The sequence below is a fragment of the Rhinatrema bivittatum genome, chromosome 12 (genome assembly GCF_901001135.1).
Source record: "Rhinatrema bivittatum chromosome 12, aRhiBiv1.1, whole genome shotgun sequence".
Classification (NCBI taxonomy): Eukaryota; Metazoa; Chordata; class Amphibia; order Gymnophiona; family Rhinatrematidae; genus Rhinatrema; species Rhinatrema bivittatum.
Window position 1 is genome coordinate 79,657,803 of NC_042626.1, and position 22,223 is coordinate 79,680,025.

The following is a 22,223-nucleotide window of genomic DNA, read 5'->3' on the forward strand; positions in this document are numbered from 1 at the left end:
GGCGAAGCGGAGATACTTCTGATGGTCGTGGCGGATTGGGATATGCAGGTAAGCCTCTGTCAAGTCGAGAGAGGCCAGAAATTCGCCTGAGCGAACCGCCGCTATGACCGCTCGCAGGGTCTCCCATCTGAAAATTGGGCACCCGGAGAGCTCTGTTGACCCTCTTGAGGTCCTGGATCGGTCGGAAGGAGCCGTCCTTTTTGGGCACGATGAAGTAGATGGAATACTGGCCGGATCCCTGTTCCTCTAGGGGTACAGGGACTATGCCCCAAGCTCCTGTAGCCTGTCCAGAATCTGGCACATCGCTGGACGCTTCAGAGAACAGCAGGGAGAGATTTGAAAGCGGTCGGAGAGTTCCAGAGCAAAGTCTAACGCATAGCCATTGGTGATCACATCGAGGACCCACTGATCCGACGTGATATTGGCCCATTCCTCGAGAAAAAGGGACAAACGTCCACCTAAGGCGGGAGTGGAGGAATGGGCCGGCCGCAATTCATTGGGAGGACTTTGAGGTGGAACTGGAAAGGCTCGTATCCCGGAACGGCCATAGGCTACAAAAGGAATGAGGCCAAGACTGGGATCTAGTGGAGGTGGGTATTTGGGCAGCCCCTCTCGGCCTGTTGTACCTGTCCTGACCCCTGAACCGAAAGCGTGAAGAAAAAAAGGATTTGGATTGCCGAGGGTGGTCCTCCAGCAGCTTATGCACCTTATTGTCCCCAAGAGATTTAATAAGCTGCTCCAGGTCCTCCCCGAAGAACAACTTACCCTTGAATGGGAGAGTGCCCAACTGATTTAGAAGAGGAGTCCGCTGCCCAATTACGAAGCCAGAGGAGACGTCTAGCAGACACCGCCGAAACCACAGCTCTAGCCTGCACCCTGAGAAGATTGTAGAGGGCATCCGCCCCATACGCTATGGCGCGTTCCAGCCGCTCTGCTTGTTCCACCTCTGCAGATGGGAGGTCCTGGGTGATGAGTAGTTGTTGAATCCACCTAAGGCTTGCCCGCTGCATGAGACTGCTACAGACTGTCGCCTGGACCCAGAGCAGTAGGACCTCAAAAATCCTTTTGAGGTAGACCTCCAATTTGCGATCCTGAAGATCTTTCAACGCAGTCGCCCCCACCCGAACCCGGTTCGCCTGGGGTCCTGGCCCCTGCGCTGCAGCCGATCTAGGGACCTTGGCAGGAGGAAGGCAGGAAGCTGAGGGATCTGGTGGGTCATCCTGTTGTAGAAGGCTGGCAATATAAGCCTTATGCATGAGGAGAACAAAATCAGCTGAAAAAAGCCCTGGAGATTTGCCTGGGTCTGAACTGGCTTCTGGGAGGGGGGGGGGGGGCCATGGGGCAAAATCGGGTCCCTGCCCCTATCAGGCTCAATCTTCAGCGAGGTTTGGAGCTGAAATGGACACCGTTCCCACAGTTTGCAGGAACTGCTGGTTGTTCCTGGCGTCTGCCGGGCCGGGAACAACCAACTGATCTCTCTGACGCAGAGGAGCCGTCCCCTCTGAGGTAGGCTCTACACACATGAGGCAAAAGGCCGATCGATACATAGAGTGAGAGAGGGGGCGGTGCAGATCTGCCGCGTGTGAGACGGCAAGAATCGCCGGTGCCTAGCTGAGAGCAGGGAAGTGAAAGTTCAGCTACCCGCTTTTTCCACTGATGGAAGGTTTGTTTTTTTAAACTTGTTGGTAAAGTTGAAGAAGCAGAGGAATGAACTTCTCTGCAGCAGACCCGAGGTATGCTTCGTCTCTGGGTCTGCGTGGGGGAGGGACTGGACCACCAGTTTCACCCCTAGCCAGGCAGGTCACCGGGTAGGGTGCTAGGCTGAGGATCTCAAGGGGCAAAGCCCCCCTAGGCACCCAGTAAGAGCAAGGGGCAAACACTGTTGCTCCCTACAAGAAATGAAAACTTTAAGATTTTTTTTTTTGTTTTGAAAACTGAAATTAGAAATTAAGTACTTGCTTGATCTAAATAAGACAAAAAGAGGGAGAAAGTAGACTTTCCCAAACAATATAGCTGACTAGAGGGGAGCCGCATGGTCTGCCATTTGCATCTGCTGGAGATAGAGAAATACTGAAGGTACAGTGAGCACTGTCCTGATATAGGATACCCTTTAGTTTTTTCTCTATCTCCATCTGCTGGACAGGAGGCTCAACCCACTGTCTGGACTGATCCGGGTACGTACAGGGAACTGATAGCTCTCTGGTTCTCAGAACTTAAGCGTTTTGCATCTGTGAATCCTCAAAGCAATAATATCATGGCAATGAGGCCATCAGCATATGTAATCACCTTTCTCTGTGGCTTTCTTGTCTGACTTTTTTTTAATCATCTGTTTGCCTATTATGGGGTCAGGTCAGTGACCTTTGTATTGTTTCTCTGTCCCCCTCCCTTAGCTTAATCACAACTTTCAGGTTTATGTAAACATTTAACAAAGAGGCCTTATGTCTGTAGGGAAAGGGGTGGTGACATCTCTATTATTCCTGCAAACATTAATAAGGCAGTCTTATTAATTTAAAGTCAGTGGCAGTCCTGCTGAAGCACACTGGTGTTAAACTTTTTTTGATCTGGATTGATCAGGCTCAGTTCAATGCCATAACAAAAGCACAGAAGATCTCAGAGGGAGAAGGTGGTGTTGTAGAGTTAAGTGGGAGTTGTGGATGGGCTAGAGTCTATCTGCCTTATAATCTGTTTCTATGCCGCAGTAAGGCAATAAAGGGAAGGATAGAAACTCTGCTAAGACAGCTGCCCCGTAGTTAAGAGCTAGAGTCTTTGGCTGTTCATAACAAAGCTGTAAATCCTGAGGTGAACAGTAAGAAAGATGTTGCATAAAAGCAGTGCACTCTGCAGGTCTTTCGCTATTGAGCAGCTGCTCCACAAAGAAGTGGGGAAAGGGGAGCACATTTGGGAACTTAAAAGTTTCCCACCTTTAGCCATTGGAGGCAGCAGCAGAGCACTGAGTAGATAACTTACTTGGGCAGTGGGAGCTCTGGAATGTGATCTATTCGGACAAGCTGCCGGATGCGAAAGCGACACAAATGCTGTAGGGACTTCACGTTACTAAATCGGGAGACAGGAAACAGAAGCTGGACCGGAGTTGGAGGGAGACCTTGGAAACAGAAAAGCAGAGGAGAAATGGAATAGAGATCAGCCCCAGACAAGCCACTGCAAGAGGCAGCATAAATAGATTGAGACGGGTGGCAAACTTTCTCATCTTCACTCATTAGCATGACCACATACTTTAACATATTTTCAATTGTCCCAGTGCTGATTAGAATAGGTTCCATGAAGGGTTACTAGAAAGCAAGAGCCAGTTGGGGAAGTGGGACAATCACATATACCAGGGGCCAAAGGTTAATGTGCATGGCAGAAGTAAGGGGACATTTCCCAGCACTGCTCATCCCTACTGTGTCTAGGGTCCTGTTGCAGCACAGTAAAGTAAACGGAAACTGGTAAGAAATGTTGTGGCTTCCAAGTATCAGGCTAACAGTTTTACTTCCCTGATATGGGTGCCTTAGTGTGCACAAGAATGTCAATAGTGCTACTGGCCTGCAGCAGCACTAAATACACACTGATGGAAAGGTAATGTCTATCTTGCTATTCTCTTCCTTGCTCTCAAATTTCCAAAACTAAGCAGTCCAAACAGGCTCTATGTCAGAACTCACTAGTGGATCCAGAATCACAGTTTGGAAACACAGGATAGCAAAATTGCTTACCTTCTAATAGGTGTTATCCCAGGACAGCAGGATGTAGTCCTCACATATGGGTGACGTCGCTGGACGGAGCCCTATCATGGAAAAGTTTCTAGAAACTTTTGACTGGCACACTGAGCATGCCATGATCCCTCGAGCCACAGGGGTCTCCCTTCAGTCTCGTGTGTAGCAATAAGCATTAGCAAAAATAAAATAATAAAATGTATCGGACCCAACTCCGCGGGGTGGCGGGTGGGTTTTGTGAGGACCACATCCTGCTGTCCTGGGATAACACCTATTACAAGGTAAGCAATTTTGCTTTATCCCAGGACAAGCAGGATGATTGTCTTCACATATGGTTGATTAGCAAGCTACAGGCTGAGTCATTCTTGTATTGGACCAACAGCAAACAACTTGTGCAACGGGCACAACTGGTATACTGTTGGAAAAAATGAGGCAGCCTGAAATCATAGCAGGTTGGATGCGGATGGAGCTGGGATTACGCTGGAAACAAGTTCTTTAAAACAGATTGTCCGTAGGCTGAATCTCATCTTCCTTTGTCCAAACAGTAATGAGCTGCATAGGTGTGAAGAGAACTCCATGTTGCAGCTTTACATATGTCAGCTATTGGTACTGAACGATAGTGTGCTACTGAGGTTGACATTGCTCTTACTGAGTGCGCCTTTACTCGCCCTTGGAGAGGAAGGCCTGCTTTTTCATAGCAGAACTCTATACAATCTGCCAGCCAGTTAGAGAGTTTGTTTGCCCACTGCTTTACCCGGTTTGTTTTTATCAAAAGAAACAGAGTTGACTGGATTTCCTATGGACTGCAGTGTGGTCTAGGTAATATGCAAGTGCACATTTACAGTCTAAGGTGTGCAAAACCCTCTCACCTTGGGAAGAATGTGGGCAAGACTATTGACTGATTCAAGTGGAATTCCGTAACTACCTTAGGAAGGAATTTAGGGTGAGTACGGAGTACCACTCTGTCATGTAAGAACCTTGTATAGGGTGAGTATGTAACAAGTGCTTGTAACTCACTAACCTTCTAGCAGATGTAATAACTATTAAGAAGAGAATTTTCCATGTAAGAAATTTAATATCGCAGGAATCCATGGGTTCAAAAGGAGAACGCATGAGTCTTGTTAGTACTACGTTAAGGTTCCATTCTTTGGCTGGTGGCCTTAATGGGGGGTTTAAGGTGAATTAAACCTCTCATAAATCTACTGACAAGGGGTTGCACTGATATCGGTGCATCCCCTATTGTACGATGGTAAGCTGAGATAGCACTTAAATGTACCCTTACTGATGTGGTCTGGAGACCAGTCTGAAAGGTGCCAGAGATAGGAAAAGGGGTCAATACCTTTCTGTGCACACCACATGGTGAATTGTTTCCACTTAGACCGATAGGTTTTTCTTGTGAAAGGTTACTTGAAGCTACAAGCACTTGAGAGACATTAGCTGAAAGATTGAATGGTTGCAGGATCAAGCTTTCAACATTCAGGCTGTTAGAGATAGGGATTGAAGGTTGGGATGGCGCAACCTGCCCTGATCCTGAGTTATAGAAGACCTGAATTCCAGGGGCGAGCAAAGGCGTCCTTGGCTAACTGGTTTCTCTGTGCAGGGAGCAGAATCTGTCCACTTTGTGATTCAGCTCGGATGCAAAGAGGTCCACTGTTGGATCCAGGGACCATTCGTGAAGTTGGAACTGATGACTGAGGCGGTCTGCAACTACGTTGTGAATGCACACTAGATAAAAAGGCCCAGTCCCAAATCTGCGCGGTTTCTTGACAAAAGAGATACGAGCCCGTACCTCCTTATTTGTTCAGGTACCACATGACTACTGTGTTGTCCGTCTGTATAAGAACAGTCTTGTGTGAAAGGCAGTCCTTGAATGCATATAGAGCATAAAGTATAGCTCTAAGCTCCAGGAAATTGATTCGAAATGTTGCTTCGAGTTTTGTCCAAGTACCTTGAGTTTGGAGATTGCCTATGTGTACTCCTCAACTTAAGGTGGATGCATCTGTAGTTAAAGTTACTTGTGGAACTGGTTATTGGAAGGGAAGACCTTTGCGCAAGTTGTTCATGTTTGCCCACCAGAGAAGAGATGAACGTAACTGGTGGGTTATTTGTATTGGAGACAATAGTGGTTGAATGGCTTGGATCCATTGTGATCTTAAATTCCATTGTGTTATTCTCATGGCTAATCTGGCCATGGGAGTGACATGAACTGTAGAAGCCATGTGGCCCAGCAGAGTTAGAAACCGATGGGCTGTTGCAGTGTCCCTTGTGCGTAGAGATCGCGCTAATGAGGAGAGTGTCCCTGTGCGGTCCTTTGGGAGGAAGGCTGTTGATATTGATGTGTTCAACTTTGCTCCAATGAACTACAGTAGGCGAGATGGTGTGAGGTGGGATTTTTGGTAATTGATTAGAAATCCCAATGAGTGGAGTAGGTTGATTGTGAGCTTGAGAGAGTTGAGAGCGCCTTGTTTTGACTGGTCTTTGATGAGCCAGTCATCTAGGTAAGGGAAGACATTCTTTTCTTGTGTAAGTGGGCTGCTGCCACTGCCAGGCACTTTGTGAATACTCGGAGTGCTGAGGCAAGCCCGAATGGTAAACCCGGTATTGAAAATGTTGATGCCCCACTAGGAAGTGCAGAAATGGCGATGAGGAGGGAGTATCGGAATGTGAGCATAAGCGTCTTGAAGATCCAGAGAACAGAGCCAAGAAGGGGAAGCATGGTGCCTAAGGAGACCATTCTGAACTTCTCTTTCCGTAGAAATTTGTTGAGATTTCAGAGGTCTAGGATGGGTCGCAGGCCTCCTGTTTTCTTTGGAATGAGGAAATAGCGGGAATAGAATCCTCTGCCCTGCTGAGGTCGGGGAACTGGTTCCACGGCCCTGGCTCTCAGAAGTGTGGATAATTCTGCTTGTAGAAGAGTGATATGATCTTTGTGTATCCCAAGAGACTTTGGTAAAGAGTCTTTTGGTACTGGGAGAAAATCCAGATGGTAACCTTGTGTTATAATTGATAGTACCCATTGATCTGTTGTCATGTTTGACCAATGGGGCTGAAAGAAAGAGACCCAACCTCCCACTGGTAACTCTGGGATCGGGTTGGTGGAGTGGCTGCTGTCCTCTGGCAGGTTTTCAAAACCCTGAAGCTGGGCCTGTCTGAAGAGGAGGCTGAGGCCTGGAAGCTCTTGGTTGTCTAGGGTGAGATCTCTGCACTGGTCTGGATGGTCTACCACAGGGTGCTGGTGGGTAGTACCTAAGTGGTCTGTAGTAGGGCATCTTGGTGTCTTTTCCTCACTGTCCAACGTGTGGCAGATGAGGTGTCCTGTGGGATAGCAGAGAGTTGACGCAGAGTTTCAGTGTGCTCTTTTAACTGTGCTACTGCGTCTTGAACTCTTGATCCAAAAAGGTTATCACCAGCACAAGGCAGATCCACTAGCTTTTCTTGAACTTCAGACCTGAGGTCAGAAGCTTTGAGCCAGGCCCAGCGACGTGCACTGATTCCAGTTGCAGCTACTCTTGAAAGGTTTCAAAACTGTCATAAGTAGCACGTACTTCGTGCTTTCCTGCCTCTAGACCCTTGTGGATGATCTCATTTGCTGAGTCCTGGTATTGTTGAGGTAAAGACTCAGCAAGCTGTTGCATTTGTTTCCAGAGGTTACGTTGATACTGAGGCATATACAATTGATATGATGCTATCCTGGAGACCAGCATTGAACCTTGGAAAACATTTCTTCCTAGAGTGTCTAAGAACATTTGTTCTTTGCCAGAAGGAGTCGATGAATCGGGGCATATCCGCTTTGACTTTTTCTGGACAGATTCAACCACCACAGATTGGTGTGGGAGTTGGGCCCTCTGATAACCAGGGATATGTTGCACCAGATAGGTGATATCCATTCTTTTGTTTACTGGTGGTACTGAACATGGGTGTTCCCACAATCTGTGTTGCAGGTCCACCAGGACTTCATGTACTGGGATTGCTAGTACCTCCTTAGGAGGGTCCACAAACTGCAGAACCTCTAAGGTCTTCTGCCTGGTATCTTCTTCTGACACTAGTTGAAAAGGAATAGTATCAGCCATCTCTCCTTTATAAAGTTGGTAAAAGAGAGGTCCTCTAGGGGTGACTTTTTCCCATCTTCAGGTGGAGATGGCTCAGACAAGGAGTCCTCTGAAGAAGTGTCGGTGTCTCTGTCATCCCAAGTATCCGATGCAGGACGTCGTGGAGGAGAAGCATAGGGAACAAAAGGAGGCATCAATGGCATCGGTGGTTTTTGTGGAGGTATCGATGGAGGAAATAAAGGCATCGATGGAGATATCGGGATTCTTGGTCGAGGAATTCCGGAGGGCCCTGGTATGGGTTTAGATGGCGGAGAATCCCCCGAGGCATAGTCATCACCAATGGGCATCTGAGTTTTAGGTGCCGATGGTTGTACCAGAGCTCTGATGAGGGCATCGAGCTTCGAGAGAATTGGTTGAAAAACTGAGTGGTCCGGTACCGGCATCGGCACCAGAGCCGGCATCAGCATTGGAGCAGGCATCAGTACCGGCTCCAACTGTGTCGATGGCCGAAGATCCCAGAGAGCTTCTTTCGCTGCCTGGCAGTCCAGTCCAGTTCCTCCCTTTTAGCTGGTGAGGTCAGAGCAGCTATAGGTGGTGGCAGAGAAGGTGTAAATCGGCACTTCCACAGGTCCCTGTGGTGGCTAGATACCTGGCACCTTTGCAGGTGGCGATCGCCTTGAGTAGTAGGCCCCAATGGCTCTTGTAGACGAGACCTCTTCGGTGATGGCTCTCTCGGCAACAGTAAGGCTTCCGGCGTCGATGGCCGTCAATGCCAATGCTTTTCTTTGTTCCGTGCTTTTCTTCTCAAGCACAAATGTCGATTTTACCGATGCCCCAGACGGAGTTGGTGATAGTTGGTCTCCGGAGCCATCAGTGCGACGTTTTCGAATGACTAACCTTTTAGACGCTCCAGCCGGAGACGACTGAGTCGGCGTTGATAGAATAAGTTGAATATGGAAGAGATGTTCCATCTTCTCTTGTCAGGCTCTCCTGCCCTTGGCGGTCATCTCAGCACATTGAGGGCAGGAAGAAACATTGTGAGACTCTCCCAAGCACAGAACACACTAGACATGCTGGTCGGTGATAGACATTGTGCAAGGGCACTTCGGGCATTTTTTGAAGCTCGTTGTCATAATGAAGGCCAAACAGCCGTCAACAGCCTTCTGACAGAAAAATTCTTTTAACCCGGTCAAAACGGGAAAAAGCTGTACTCAGCGTCCGGTAAAGACAGGGAGACCCCTATGTAGGGGATGAAATGAGAGATTTTTTAACTTTTTCTCTCAAAATTGATGTGTGAGGAATTCACACTGGGCTCCTTCACCGCGATGCTAACTGCAGCGCGGAAAAACTAAGACTGAAGGGAGACCCCTGTGGCTCGAGGGATCATGGCATGCTAGGCATGCTCATTAGGCTCAGTGTGCCAGTCAAATGTTTCTAGAAACTTTGACAAAGTTTTCCGTGATAGGACCCCATCCAGTGACGTCACCCATATGTGAAGACTATCATCTTGCTTGCCCTGGGATAAAGCAAATGTTGCTTACCTGTAACAGTTGTTCTCACAGGACAGCAGGATGTTAGTCCTCACATATGGGTGACATCACAGGATGAGCCCAATCCCGGAACACTTGCAAAGTTTCTAGAACTTTGTCTGGCACCTACTGGGCATGCCCAGGATGGCACCAACCCTGCAACCAGCAGGGGTCCCCTTCAGTCTTGTTTAAAAGTGCCAAAAAATAAAATAAGAAAACATAACGAACCCAACACTGCAGGGTGGCGGGTGGGTTTGGTGAGGACTATCATTCTGCTGTCCTGTGAGAACACCTGTTACAGGTAAGAAACATTTGCTTTCTCACAGGACAAGCAGGATGGTAGTCCTCACATATATGGGTGAGTACCGAGCTGAGGATGTCCGAGATATGCACCAAATGTACCTAAGACGTGCAACCGGCACAACAACTGGGGTGGAATTTGGTAGAGGGCATCCTGAACCCTAATGGGCAGGCAGAAGGCTGTTGGTACATCAAGCTGCAAAAAGGTTGCACAAGACAGACTGGCCGAAGATGGAATCTTGTCTTCCAGCCTTGTCCAAACAATAATGGGCTGTAAAGGTATGGAGAGAACTCCAGGTAGCAGCCCTACAAATATCAGGAAGCGGCACCGACCGTACTGAAGTCGCCATGGCCCTAGTGTGCTTTAACATGGTCTTGAAGTGGAATGCTTGCTTGCTGATAGCAAAAGGATATGCAGTCTGCTAACCAGGAGGTGAGAGTCTGCTTACCCACAGGTTGCCCCAATCTGGTGGAATGGAAACAAAAATAGTTGAGTGCTTTTCCTGTGGGCAGTTGTACGGTCTAGATAGAATGCTAGGCTTGTTTACAGTCAAGGGTATGCAGAGCCTGTTCTCCTGGATTAGAATGGGGCCTGGGAAAAAAAAGTAGGTAGTATGATGGATTGATTAATGTGAAACTGCGATACTACGTTAAGCAAAAAACTTAGGGTGAGTGCAGAGTACTACCCGGTCGTGCAGAGGTTTAGTGTAAGGCGGGTAGGTAACCAGAGCCTGTAACTCTCTAAATCTGCGAGCAGATGTCTATCACCCTGTTCAGTCTGCAGTTGGAAGGGAACTAACTCAGACATTTCCTTCACAAAATTAATGAAGGACAAGTCCTCTGGAGGAGAACGTTTCCTGCTTTCGGTAAGAGAGGGTGGTGATGGTAAATCATCGGTGTCCTGGGACGAGTCATCGGTCCATGTATCATAGGGTTCACCACCATGCCCGCCAGGAACCTTAGAAGGTATTCCAGAAGGTCCCGGTCTAGGCTCCAAAGGCATCGAGGGAGTTACCAGAGGCATCGATGGACGGATCGGTGGCACCGATGGCAGCAACGGTATCAGTGACATCGATGGTTGAGGCATCGGCAGGACTCCCAATGGAGGAAGATGTAACTGTGTTTCTCTTCCCGATGACAAAGGAAGTGGAGAGGGCGCCAGAACCGGTGTCCCCGGATCCACTGGAGGAAAAGCAGTTAGTAGCGCTTCCATTCTCAAGAGCAGCAGTGCCAGCGCTACCGGAATGGGCTCGATGGTCGGTTCGGGAATCTGCACCGGCTTCGGAGGAACCTGGAATCTTTGCATCGCCTTGCCGATGGCCTCCTGAACCATCCGGTCCAGCTCTTCATGGAGACCTGGAGCGATCAGCCTCAGTTCTGGAAGGGGAGAAGGAGGCAGAGGCGTAGCTGGAGGGACCACCATTAAAGGTGGAGTCGCGGCGCCCATTACCCGTCCGGGTAAGGGTTGCCTCGGTGACCCGGACTCAGAAAGGGTCGATGCCTTTTCTGGATGGTATTTCTTCAGCGGCGGCTCGGACAATGGCGAGGTCGATGATTTGCCAATGTCTGCTTACGGTGTCCATGCCGATGTTTATCTCGACGATCCCATCAGTCCTGAAGGGGGAACAGAGGTAATCGATGGCCGGGAAGTCGTCGACGCTGGACGGACACCGGCCGGTGCCCAATGCTGGCGTGACGTAGATGGTGCCGGTTCGGACGATGTCGAAGCTATGGACGGAGTCAGAGTTTGAGATCGAAAGAGAAGTTCCATCTTCTCCATTCTGGCTTTGCGACCTTTTGGTGTCATTAAGGCACATTTGGTGCAAGTCAGGACATCATGCTCACGCCCAAGGCACATTACACAGACTTTATGGGGGTCTGTGATGGACATTGTGCGAGTGCAGTCAGGGCACCGACGGAACCCAGACGCCATGGCCTTTGAAAAACTTTAGCCGCGGTGCGGTCGACGGCCAGTAGGCGCGAGGGCCAAACTAGACGGGAATCGACAGGAACCGGGCAAAAAGCTTACTGGACCACCGTGGAAGTAAAAAATTGAATAGGACGACTCCTGTGGAGTATTAATTATGAAGTAATTCCATGAGGAAAAATCCTGTCAGGAATCTCTGTAGAGCTCCTTAACCCGTGTGGCTACTGCTGCGCGGAAAAAAGAAAATTGAAGGGGGACCCCTGCTGGTTGCAGGGTTGGTGCCATCCTGGGCATGCCCAGTAGGTGCCAGTCAAAGTTCTAGAAACTTTGACAAAAGTGTTCTGTGATTGGGCTCCATCCTGTGATGTCACCCCCATATGTGAGGACTACCATCCTGCTTGTCCTGTGAGAAAAGGAAAATTAGTTCTTACCTGTTAATTTTCGTTCCTGTAGTACCAAGGATCAGTCCAGACTGCTGGGTTATGCCTCCCTTCCAGCAGATGGAGTCAGAGAGAAACTGAAAAGCACCTCCCACATAACCCAGGGTGCCACCTGCGATCCCTCAGTATTATCGATATCAAAGCAGAATGAACGGCTATAGCTACAATTTCCTTGCATTGAAGTATGCGTAAAACACGCCTTATCAAACAATGACTAGATCAAGTTAAAAACTGAACCTGATAACAAGGTAGAACGTGTATGAACAGGAAAAAGAACAATTGGACTTTAGAAAGTTCTGCAGAAGAAACTGACTGGCGTCATAACCTGTCAAGAGAATATGAAAACAGTTGACTGGACTCTCCTGTGCACGGGCGGGCGTCTGGACTGATCCTTGGTACTACAGGAACAAAAATTAACAGGTAAGAACTAATTTTCCTTTCCCTGTACGTACCAGGATCAGTCCAGACTGCTGGGATGTACCCAAGCTGCCTCAAATGGGGTGGGACCTGGAGAGTCCAAAGGACTCCACCTTCGGATCTCGTACATCCAACCGGTAATGTTTAGCAAACGTGTGCAAGAATTTCCACATGACCGCCCGACAAATCTCTTGTGGCGAGACACACTGGTTTTCTGCCCATGAAGCCACCTGAGACTTAAGGGAATGCGCCTTAAGACCTTCCGGCACTGGGCGCCCGTGACAAATGTATGCGGAAGCAATAGCGTCCTTCAACCATCGGGCGATAGTAGTCTTAGAAGCCTTAGTCCCTTTCTTAGGACCGCTCCACAAAACGAAGAGATGGTCGGACAAACGAAACGTATTAGTAACTTCCAAGTATCGCAGGAGGACCCTACGGACATCCAATCTCCTCAGCTTCTTATCCTCAGCAGAAAACGCCGGTAACTCGACTGACTGGTTGACATGAAAAACAGAGACCTACCTTGGGTAGAAAGGAAGGTACTGTGTGAAGAGAAATACCAGAACCAGAAATACGCAGAAAAGGCTCTCAACATGACAAGGCTTGGAGCTCTGAAACCCATCTAGCTAAACAGATAGCTACGAGAAATACGGCCTTGAGCGTCAAGTCCTTAACTGTCGCTCGCTTCAAGGGCTCAAAAGGAGGTTCGCAAAGGCAACGAAGCACTAAATTCAAACTCCATGACTGACAGACTGCGCGCACCGGCGGTTTCAAGTGCTTGGCCCCCTTCAAAAATCGGATCACATTCGGGTGCGCCGCAATGGAAATATCATCAATCTTACCACAAAGGCTGCCCAATGCCGAAACCTGGACTCTGAGCGAACTGTACGACAGACTCTTTCGCAAACCGTCCTGCAAAAGAAACAGGATGTGAACAATGGTCGCCCTGCGTGGCGACAAATTTACCCCGCAACACCAAGAATCAAAGACTTTCCATACCCGAACGTAGGTAAGAGAAGTAGACGTTTTCCTGGCACGCAAAAGGGTAGAAATAACTGCCTCCGAGTACCCCTTTTTTCTTAACCGCCTCCTTTCATAAGCCAGGCCGCTAGACAGAATCGACTGGCCTGTTCTAAAAATACTGGACCCTGTCGTAGAAGGTTGCGCAGATGACTGAAGCTTATCGGACCGTCCACCGCTAGGTTGACTAGATCGGCGAACCACGGTCTTCGGGACCACTCGGGAGCCACTAGGATCACCGGACCCAGGTGAGACTATGCGCCGCAGTATCTTTCCGATTAGTGGCCATGGAGGAAACACAGAGAAGAATGTGCGGCAGCCAAGGTAGAACCAGAGCATCCACTCCTTCGGACCCGTGGTCTCGCCATCGACTGAAGAAACGAGCTGCCTTTGCGTTCAGACGAGTTGCCATCAGGTCTAGGCGGAGGACTCCCCATCGCCTCGAAATCATGCGCATCACTTCCTCAGACAGCTCCCATTCCCTGGGATCCAATTGCTGCCAACTGAGGAAGTCCGCCTGAACGTTGTCGACCCCTGCTATGTGAGACGCTGCAATCTTGTCCAGGTGACGTTCTGCCCAGCTCATCAGTTTGTCGGCCTCGGACAAGAGACGACTTCTGGTGCCTCCTTGTCTGTTTATGTAGGCCACCGTGGTTGCATTGTCGGACAGAATCCGCACAGCTTTGCAGCGCAACACTGGTAAGAAGCGCTGGCAGAGCTAGGCGGACTGCCCTGGTCTCCAACCCGTTGATAGACCACTTTGTTTGCAATGGAGTCCAAAGACCTTGAGCCGACCTTGACCGGCACACTGCCCCCCATCCGGAGAGACTGGCATCGGTTGTCACAACTACTCACTGGGGACTCTCAAGGTTCACCCCCTGCAGCAAGTGAACCCGATTAGGCCACCAGTCCAGACTGGATCTGGCAGGCTCGAGCAGCGGTAAGGAAATCTTGTACTCTTCCGATTTGGGGTCCCAATGGGACAGCAAGGCTCTCTGTAAAGGTCTCAGATGTGTGAAGGCCCAAGGAACTAGTTCCAGGGTAGAAGCCATAAACCCAAGAACCTGCAAATAATCCCACACCACCGGGGAGGGGAGCGACAACAGCCGTCGCACCTGAGACATCAACCGGTCCATGCAAGCGATTGGTAGCGATACTTTGCCTACCAACGTATCGAATCGAGCCCCCAAAAACTCTATCACCCGGGTTGGGATCAATTGACTGAATAATTGACCACACAGCCCAAGGACTGTAGACGACACATGACCGCCGCCTTGCAGATTTCCTCCGACTTCGCTCAAATGAGCCAGTCGTCTAAGTAGGGATGGACTAGGATCCCTTCTAGTCTCACGCTCGCAGCCACCACCACCTTGGTGAACATGCGGGGAGCAGTCGCCAGTCCAAACGGTAGGGCACAAAACTGGTAGTGTTGGTCCATAATCATGAACCTCAGAAACCGCTGGTGGTGCTCTTGGATTCCAAATGTGGAGATAAGCTTCCGTCAGATCCAAAGAAGCCAAAAACTCTCCTTTGTGGACAGCCGCAATGACCGATCTTAACATCTCCATACGAAAATGAGGCACCCGCAAAGCCTTGTTGACTTGTTTGAGATCCAAAATTGGTCGGAAGGTTCCGTCCTTTTTGGGCACCACAAAATATATGGAGTAACGACCGGTCCGGCGTTCCGATTGAGGAACTGGCATAACGGCTCCCAGCGCCTTCAAACGAGCTAGGGTCTGTAGAACCACCTGCTGTTTCTGCAGTGGTCCGCAAGGGGACACCAGAAAGATCGCGGAGGGGATGAGCAAAATCCAAAACGTAACCATGACTTATAATATCTAGTACCCACTGATCAGAGGTAATCTTGACCCATTCCTCTAGTAACAGGGACAGCCGACCCCCGACCTTCGGTAGGGAGGAATGGGTTGGCATCCCTTCATTGAGCTGGCTTGTTGTTGGGAGCGAATGCATGGGTTCCGGCACGCTGAGGCCATCTGCTCCAAAAGGAATAAGACCACGCCGGTGCTCTAGAAGCCGGTTGTCTAGGGGTATAGCTCGACACACCCCGACCAGTCCGAAAACGAGGCTGTCTCCTAAATGGCCCCGATAGCTATCCTGAGAGCGGGCCGTCCTGGGTTTGTCCTCCGGTAGTTTATAAACCTTGTTGTCACCCAAGGCCTTTATGAGCTGCTCCAGCTCATCCCCAAACAACTTACCCCGAAAAGGCAAGGACCCCAGTTGAGATTTTGACGAGGCATCCACGGATCAGTTCCGGAGCCACAACAGACGCCGTGCAGACACCGCTGAGGACATAGTGCGTGCTGAAGTACGTAAAAGGTCATAGAGGGCATCCGCCATATAGGCAACTGCTGATTCCATAGGGGCCACCTGTTCCGCCTCCCCTGGGGGAAGGTCCTGGGCTGTCAACATCTGCTGCACCCAACGCAGCAAAGCCCGCTGCATCAGGCTACTGCATACCGCAGCGCATATCCCTAAGGCGGATACCTCAAAAATGCGCTTGAGCAACACTTCCAGTTTCCTATCCTGGAGGTCCTTAAGGGCTGTGCCACCAGTCACCGGAATAGTAGTATGCTTGGTTATGGCCGTGATCGCTGAGTCCACCTTTGGGACTTTAAGGAGGTCAAGCGAATCGATAGGAAGAGGATATAATTTTTTCCATGGCCCTAGTGACCCTCAAAGAGGCCTCTGGGGTCTCCCACTCACGGGATACAATCTGTGAATGCTTCAGGTGGAAAGGAAAAGTCTGCGGCAGGGCGCGAAGCCCCGCTAAAGCAGAGTCCCCTGTAGACAAATCCGAAGAATCTTGGGACAGAGGAAGTTCAAGCTCCTGGAGCACGTGTAAAATCAAGGGATCCAGTTCCTCTCACCTAAACAGCCGGAGGACTTGGTGGGTCATCCCCTTCTACCTGGGTGGCATTGTCCCCCTTGTCACCCATATCATGAGCTGAAGAGTTCTGTAAGCCTGGATCCACCAGGTCAACCGGATCAGGAAAACTATTCCCCGGGAAAGGAGGGAAGCAGGAATCCACCCTTTCCTGACCCCTAGAGACCTTAGGGATCTTAATTGGGCTGGGAGACTGGGTATCCCACTCAGTCTCTGCCTCCATATATGCCTTATGCATCAATAATATGAATTTCGAGGAAAAAGGATGCCATCTCAGTAAGGGCCCCCTCCCGGGTGAGGAAATTGGGGAGGAACTGTGCCAGCCGGTAATTCGCACGGTCTATGCGGTGGGGACAGCGGAGGAGGGAGATCCTCTCCCTCTTCAGAATTGTCAGCGTCCCCCTCCAAGGCCGACAAAATGGCTGCCGCTCCCGCGCGAATTGGGAGCGGGGCAGGCCTCTGCCCTTCGGCATCGTGCACGCTGCGCGAATTCCTGTGCCTTGTATTGGCCGCCCCCTGCGCCGAATCCGGCCACTGCGAAGGCCCCTCGCCCCCGGGGAGACACCGGGAGCAGAGACCTTCGCGGGAGAGCCGGAGCCCCGGCTCTCCACAGGAGCTACAAGCCGTCCCCCTAGGCATGATTGGCAGCCGGGTGGAAGGTCCACACCCTGAGGAGGCCCGGGAGAGTGTCGGCAGGCGCAGCTGAGGTAGGAAAAAAAGTTGAATTAAATAAAGAATTTATATAGAAAAACGCTGTATTTCCTTTTCTTTTGGTTTTTCTTTTGGTTTTTTTTGGTTTTTTTTAAAGAGCTCAGCCCACAGGAGGATGGCGCTGGGGGAAAAACTCAGAGGAATAGCACCTCTCTGAGGGAGAGGGAGAGTGACCGGCCCACTGGTAAATCCTCCCCCTCTTCTCACCAGGCTAGGGCTGTGAAAGTCTCTGGGTATTGGCTATAGGGAAATGCCCTGCCTTGCCTGCCACTGTCTGGCTGCTCTGAAAAAAGTTAAAAGGCAATCAAAAAAAAATTTATTTATTTTTTTTATGATCCAGTCAAAGTTCTGTCCTACTCAATTTTTATTTATTTTTTTTTTTTTTTAACCAAACCTGGTGGGGCAAGGCCCCAGAAATTTTGAGATCAGGACCGCAGGTTATGCCTCTCAATCTGCTGGAGTCAGAGAAGATACTGAGGGATCACAGATGGCACCCCGGGTTATGTGGGAGGTGCTTTTCAGTTTCTCTCTGACTCCATCTACTGGAAGGGAGGCATAACCCAGCAGTCTGGACTGATCCTGGTACATACAGGGAACAAATGTTCCTGAACTAACTGCAGGTGTCCAAATGAGACACTACCACCGAGTAAGCATGTAACAGCAATGTCCAAGCAGTTACTTCTGTAATCATTTAGCAGCTTCAGGTCCCCAGACTGGCTGGGGACCCTGCGGTTTACATCAGAATCCCCAGCTATCAACTATTGACCAGACTCAAGGTACATACTCCCTAAGTTTTAGATAGAATTGTGGTCTGTGGCACCTGGCCACGGGCCAGTACAAAGGGCTGAGCAGCTAATAATGGAGAAATCACTGACTTATGGTGCTATCCCCACCAGCAGATGTCAGTTCTGATTATACTTGAAATCCAAAGACAGCGAGACCAGGAAAGGATAAAAACAGGTACAATGCATTTCACAGTCTCTTCAAAATGGGCATACCTGGGACTCTGGAGCGCAGAAAATACAAAAATTTGCCATTTTTTGAATGCATAATGGCTCGCTTTATGAACTCCACCACAGACTGGCATCGGTCTTCAAACTTTGGGTGACACCACAGGCTGAAGGTTCCTGTCAAGATGATGAAAAAACAATACCAGCTCCATATTACAGAGGCATAGACTATCCTAAAATTGTAAGACTGAAAACAAAAGCTAGAATTCAGGAAAAGCCTAAGAAGAGTCATAATACATACCTGCAACACAGCTCTGCTCACTTTAGCCCTGATCTGCTATTCCATCACTGAATCTCCTAATCCTCCCACCACCCAAAAGCTGCTTTGCCAATGCAATTCAGTCTTGCCCTGCAGCATCCTCTATTATTCCAGTTCTGACTTCCCCCAATACACATAGCTGTCAGTGCACCTCACTCCTGTTCTGCAGCACTCCCTGCTATTCTAGTACTGCCCCCTCCCCCCAACACACACATACAACTCTGTATTATACCTCACTCTTGCCTATTCCAGTACTGAGCCCTTAGATAGAGCTCAATTAATGAAAACACCCATGCCTTTAAAAGCCAACTCTACAGAACTATTAAAGGTTGCTAATATGAGAAGAGGCCTTGGCAGTATTTTTCTCCATCTGTGGTTTCACAGAGTCTCAGCATGGGTGGCATACCAACCTAATCAGTAGAGTGTTTTTCTGGTAAATGAGTGAAATGAAGGTAGAGCTACAGTGAGAATGACACAAAGAAAGCGGCGCCATAAAAGTCAGACTGAAATCTGGACAACTGCATCTGTACCAAGAGTTGCAGTATCCCTCAAGTTCATAGCCCAAAGCACCCCTACTGCTGCTCAAAACCATGGCAGATGGAGACCACAGCCCAGAGTGTTTCCCTTATTAATGTCCTTGCTACTTTACTCCCTACTCTAGGACATTCCCCTCATTCATATCCATGCAGTTAAGTCCCTACTCAGCATATCCCACGCCCAATGTATGTAAATCCCTATTTAATGCTCCAACTGCTTTACCACTCATTAGGACTTCAGCAGTGCGTCAGGTAAATAGCCATAACAACCAAAACACTCCAGGTTTAAGAGACTTTATATAAAATGTCAAGTTTTAATTCCAGCTTAAAATAAATAGAAATTAAAAACTAAATACATTTAAAATTAAATTAAAAAAATAAAATTACATAGAGAAACAAAATTAAACTCAAGTTAAAAACTAACAGTCACATTTTGACATTTCTGCCTGCATCAGGGGTATAATTTGCAATACAAATCATATTGTTTTATACTGTTCTATTTTTTTTTAAGTATTGCCTTTTAATAGCATTTTTTTTGCATCAGATACCATACTCTTTACAGAGACAGCTACTTTCTTATTTCTCACTCTTCATTCTTATGAGATGTGGGTAGTGCTTTCCAGCTTTTTTCTGGCACTTTATGGTGCAGCAAATGTTAATGAATCTTCTTTCCTCTTTTTCTTTGGTGTTTTATAGGCAAGACATCTAAGATATCATTTGTATCACAAATTATACTCCTGATGCAAAAAGAAATGATGAGTTTAACTTGAGTTTAGTTTAGTTTCTCTGTGCAATTTCATTTTTAAAAGTTTTTAAGTATATTTAGTTTTTAATTTCTATTGTAAGCTGCTATTAAAACCCGATATTTTATATAAAGTCTTTTAAATCTAGTGGGTGTTTTGATTTTGATTTACAGTATTATTTCTGCATATTTAATCTTTCTTATTTGTTGCTGACAGGGATCTCACCTCTATAGTGCTCCATTCTTGTGTGATGGGTGATGCCCTGTGAACGGAAGCTGAGACTCAGAATGTAGCGAGGATCCGAGCTATCACGCACCAAGAATGACCCATCTGGCTTCCCCTTCAGTTTCATTTCTGCATCTTCCCAGTTCATGGGTCCCCAGTACCAGCCACACTGCAGGGTCAAGGGGACAGTCACTATCAGTGCAGAGAGGATGAAGGTGGCACAGACAAGAGGGGAATGTTGCAGTCATGAGATAAAAAAAAAAAAAAAAAAAAAAAGAGGTAGACATCCTCCAGCATACACTCCTACCTTCTCTAATTCTCTTAAGCTAGCAGCAAAGCTGTTGGAATCTGGTCGGTAAAGGGGACACTGCAGCTGCTGGATAGGTTGACTTGAAGCAATCTCCGTCTGCCTACTAGGAAGAACTCTGGGAAATGTATCTGTATGGAATCAAAACCAAAACACTAAGCATAAGTCTGAAATAAGAACTGTCCTACAGCTAATTCTTCCTAATAGGACCCTGAGCAGCAACTCATGCTTCACTACTGAAAACAGAACAGACACAAATAAATGATCGAGCTTTTAGTGCTCACTAAATGCCTAAGGCAATAGAGCTGAGCTGACCTGCATTGTGAGGTGGAGGAGGTGGAGGCAGAGGGAAAGATTGCAGAGAAGAACCCATCGGACCCACAAGCACAGATGGAGTCTGTGCCCCACTAATATCATCTGCAGGAGGGGAAAAAAGGAAGATGTTGAGCACCACCACAGAGAGAAAGAGAGACTGAGCAGAAGTCCTACGCAGATCCAGCATCCAAGGTAATACTACAAAGCGAAAAAGCAACAGTATTACAGGCCCTACCCTCCACCCCACCCCACCTCGAGAAAAAGTTACAACCTGAGAACAGAAACTGCTTACACAAGGTGGGACCACACAACTACATCCCAGAAGTAAAGAGGTCAAGATGAAATTAACTTATCTGATGATTTATTTCCTAAAATACACTCATACCAGTCCAGACAAGTGGGGTATGCACACCATCCAGCAGATGGAGACATATCAGGCTTGCTGATGTCACCTCATATACATCTGTGTGATCACCAGCCTGCCAGTATTCCTGATACAAGCTGGGGACAATTTCAAGATAAAAAGAGTGGTAACCAGTGGACTTCCTTTTTTTTTCTGCTTCCTATTTTTCTTCTGGAAGAATATTCAAACAGTGATTAACACGACTCACCTGCAGGGAAGTATAAACAGCCATTACACTTTGCCATATCGCATCTATGCTTGTAAAGCCAAACTATGCAAGCCTAGGGAGGGTCCTGGATTGGTCTGACTGTATTCAAGCAAAGGAAATTTATCAAGTAAGAAGTAATTTCACCTTCCTCTTCATCCAGTCAGATCAGTCCAGACAAGACAAGTGGGATATACCCAAGCTACTCAACAGTGCGGGACGCTGCATAAGCCCAATACAACACTGCCAAAACAAAAGAGGCTTCCTCTCTATCCCTGACACCCAACTGGTAATGCTTAGAAAATGAATGTAAAGACAGCCAAGTTGCCGCTTTACATCTCTAAAGGAGGAACCAATCGCAATTGCACCAACAAAGCTGCTTGTGCCCTCATGGAATAAGCCTGTGCCTGCTTCAGCAAGGAGGTGCCAGAATCCACATATGCTGCTGTAATCCAGCATGCTACTATACGCTTTACAGGTCACTTCACCTCTCTGCATTTCACCATAGAGAACAAAGATGATTGGAACACCTGAAGGTGCTATTAACCTTAAGATATCGGGGACAACAAAGCACACAGTATTCAGAACATGTTTGTCTGCTAAACGAAGGCGAGAAAAAAAGATTGATTCAAATAGAATTCCGAAACCACTTTTAGCAGAAAGGAACTACTGTATGAATCTGGACCTTTTCTTTCAAAACTAAAAAAAAAAAAAGCCTCCTATAAGAAAGCATCTACAACTTCAATACTCTCCAATCCAAACATAAAGGAACCAGAATGACTGTCTTTAAAGTGAGCAGGAGCAAACTGTGGTCCTGTCAAGAAGGACAAAATCAAATTCAGATCAAGGCAGGACCAGAATCCAGAGCAGAGGTCAAATATGCTTAATGCTCCTCGAGAGCTAAGAAACATCCAGATGAGAAGTCAGTGGTCTACCATGAATATGACCTCTATAGCAAGAGAAACAGAAACATGATGGCAGAAAAATAGATAATATGGCCCCATCCAGTCTGCCACTGGGTGCACCTTCTAACATATTAAGAGTGCAGCCCTTAGAAAGACTCTCCTGCAAAAACTCCAGAATGAAAGGAATCAACGTTGTGCCAGGAAAAATAAAACGGACGCCCAAAACACCAATCCTCAAAAATTCTCCAAGCTTGCACATATGCCAAGAAGAATTGCCTAGCCTTCAGGAGTGTAGCCACCACCTCTA

General features: G+C 48.1%; 1 protein-coding gene across 5 annotated transcripts in view; it reads right to left on the bottom strand.

Moving 5' to 3' along the window:
- The window catches only part of SOCS7 (suppressor of cytokine signaling 7), a 282,229-nt gene that overhangs the window by 111,776 nt on the left and 148,230 nt on the right, over positions 1-22,223 (bottom strand). For 3 of the 5 annotated variants that reach the window (XM_029573961.1, XM_029573959.1, XM_029573962.1), the window contains 5 exons: positions 20,404-20,505; positions 20,089-20,219; positions 19,782-19,950; positions 18,007-18,135; positions 2,968-3,103 (listed from right to left, as the gene is read on the bottom strand). In XM_029573961.1, coding sequence (XP_029429821.1) covers positions 2,968-3,103; positions 18,007-18,135; positions 19,782-19,950; positions 20,089-20,219; positions 20,404-20,505 — 667 coding nt within the window. Of the gene's footprint in view, positions 1-2,967; positions 3,104-18,006; positions 18,136-19,781; positions 19,974-20,088; positions 20,220-20,403; positions 20,506-22,223 lie in introns of all 5 variants that reach the window. The other 2 variants (XM_029573963.1, XM_029573960.1) reach the window with 2 other exon arrangements.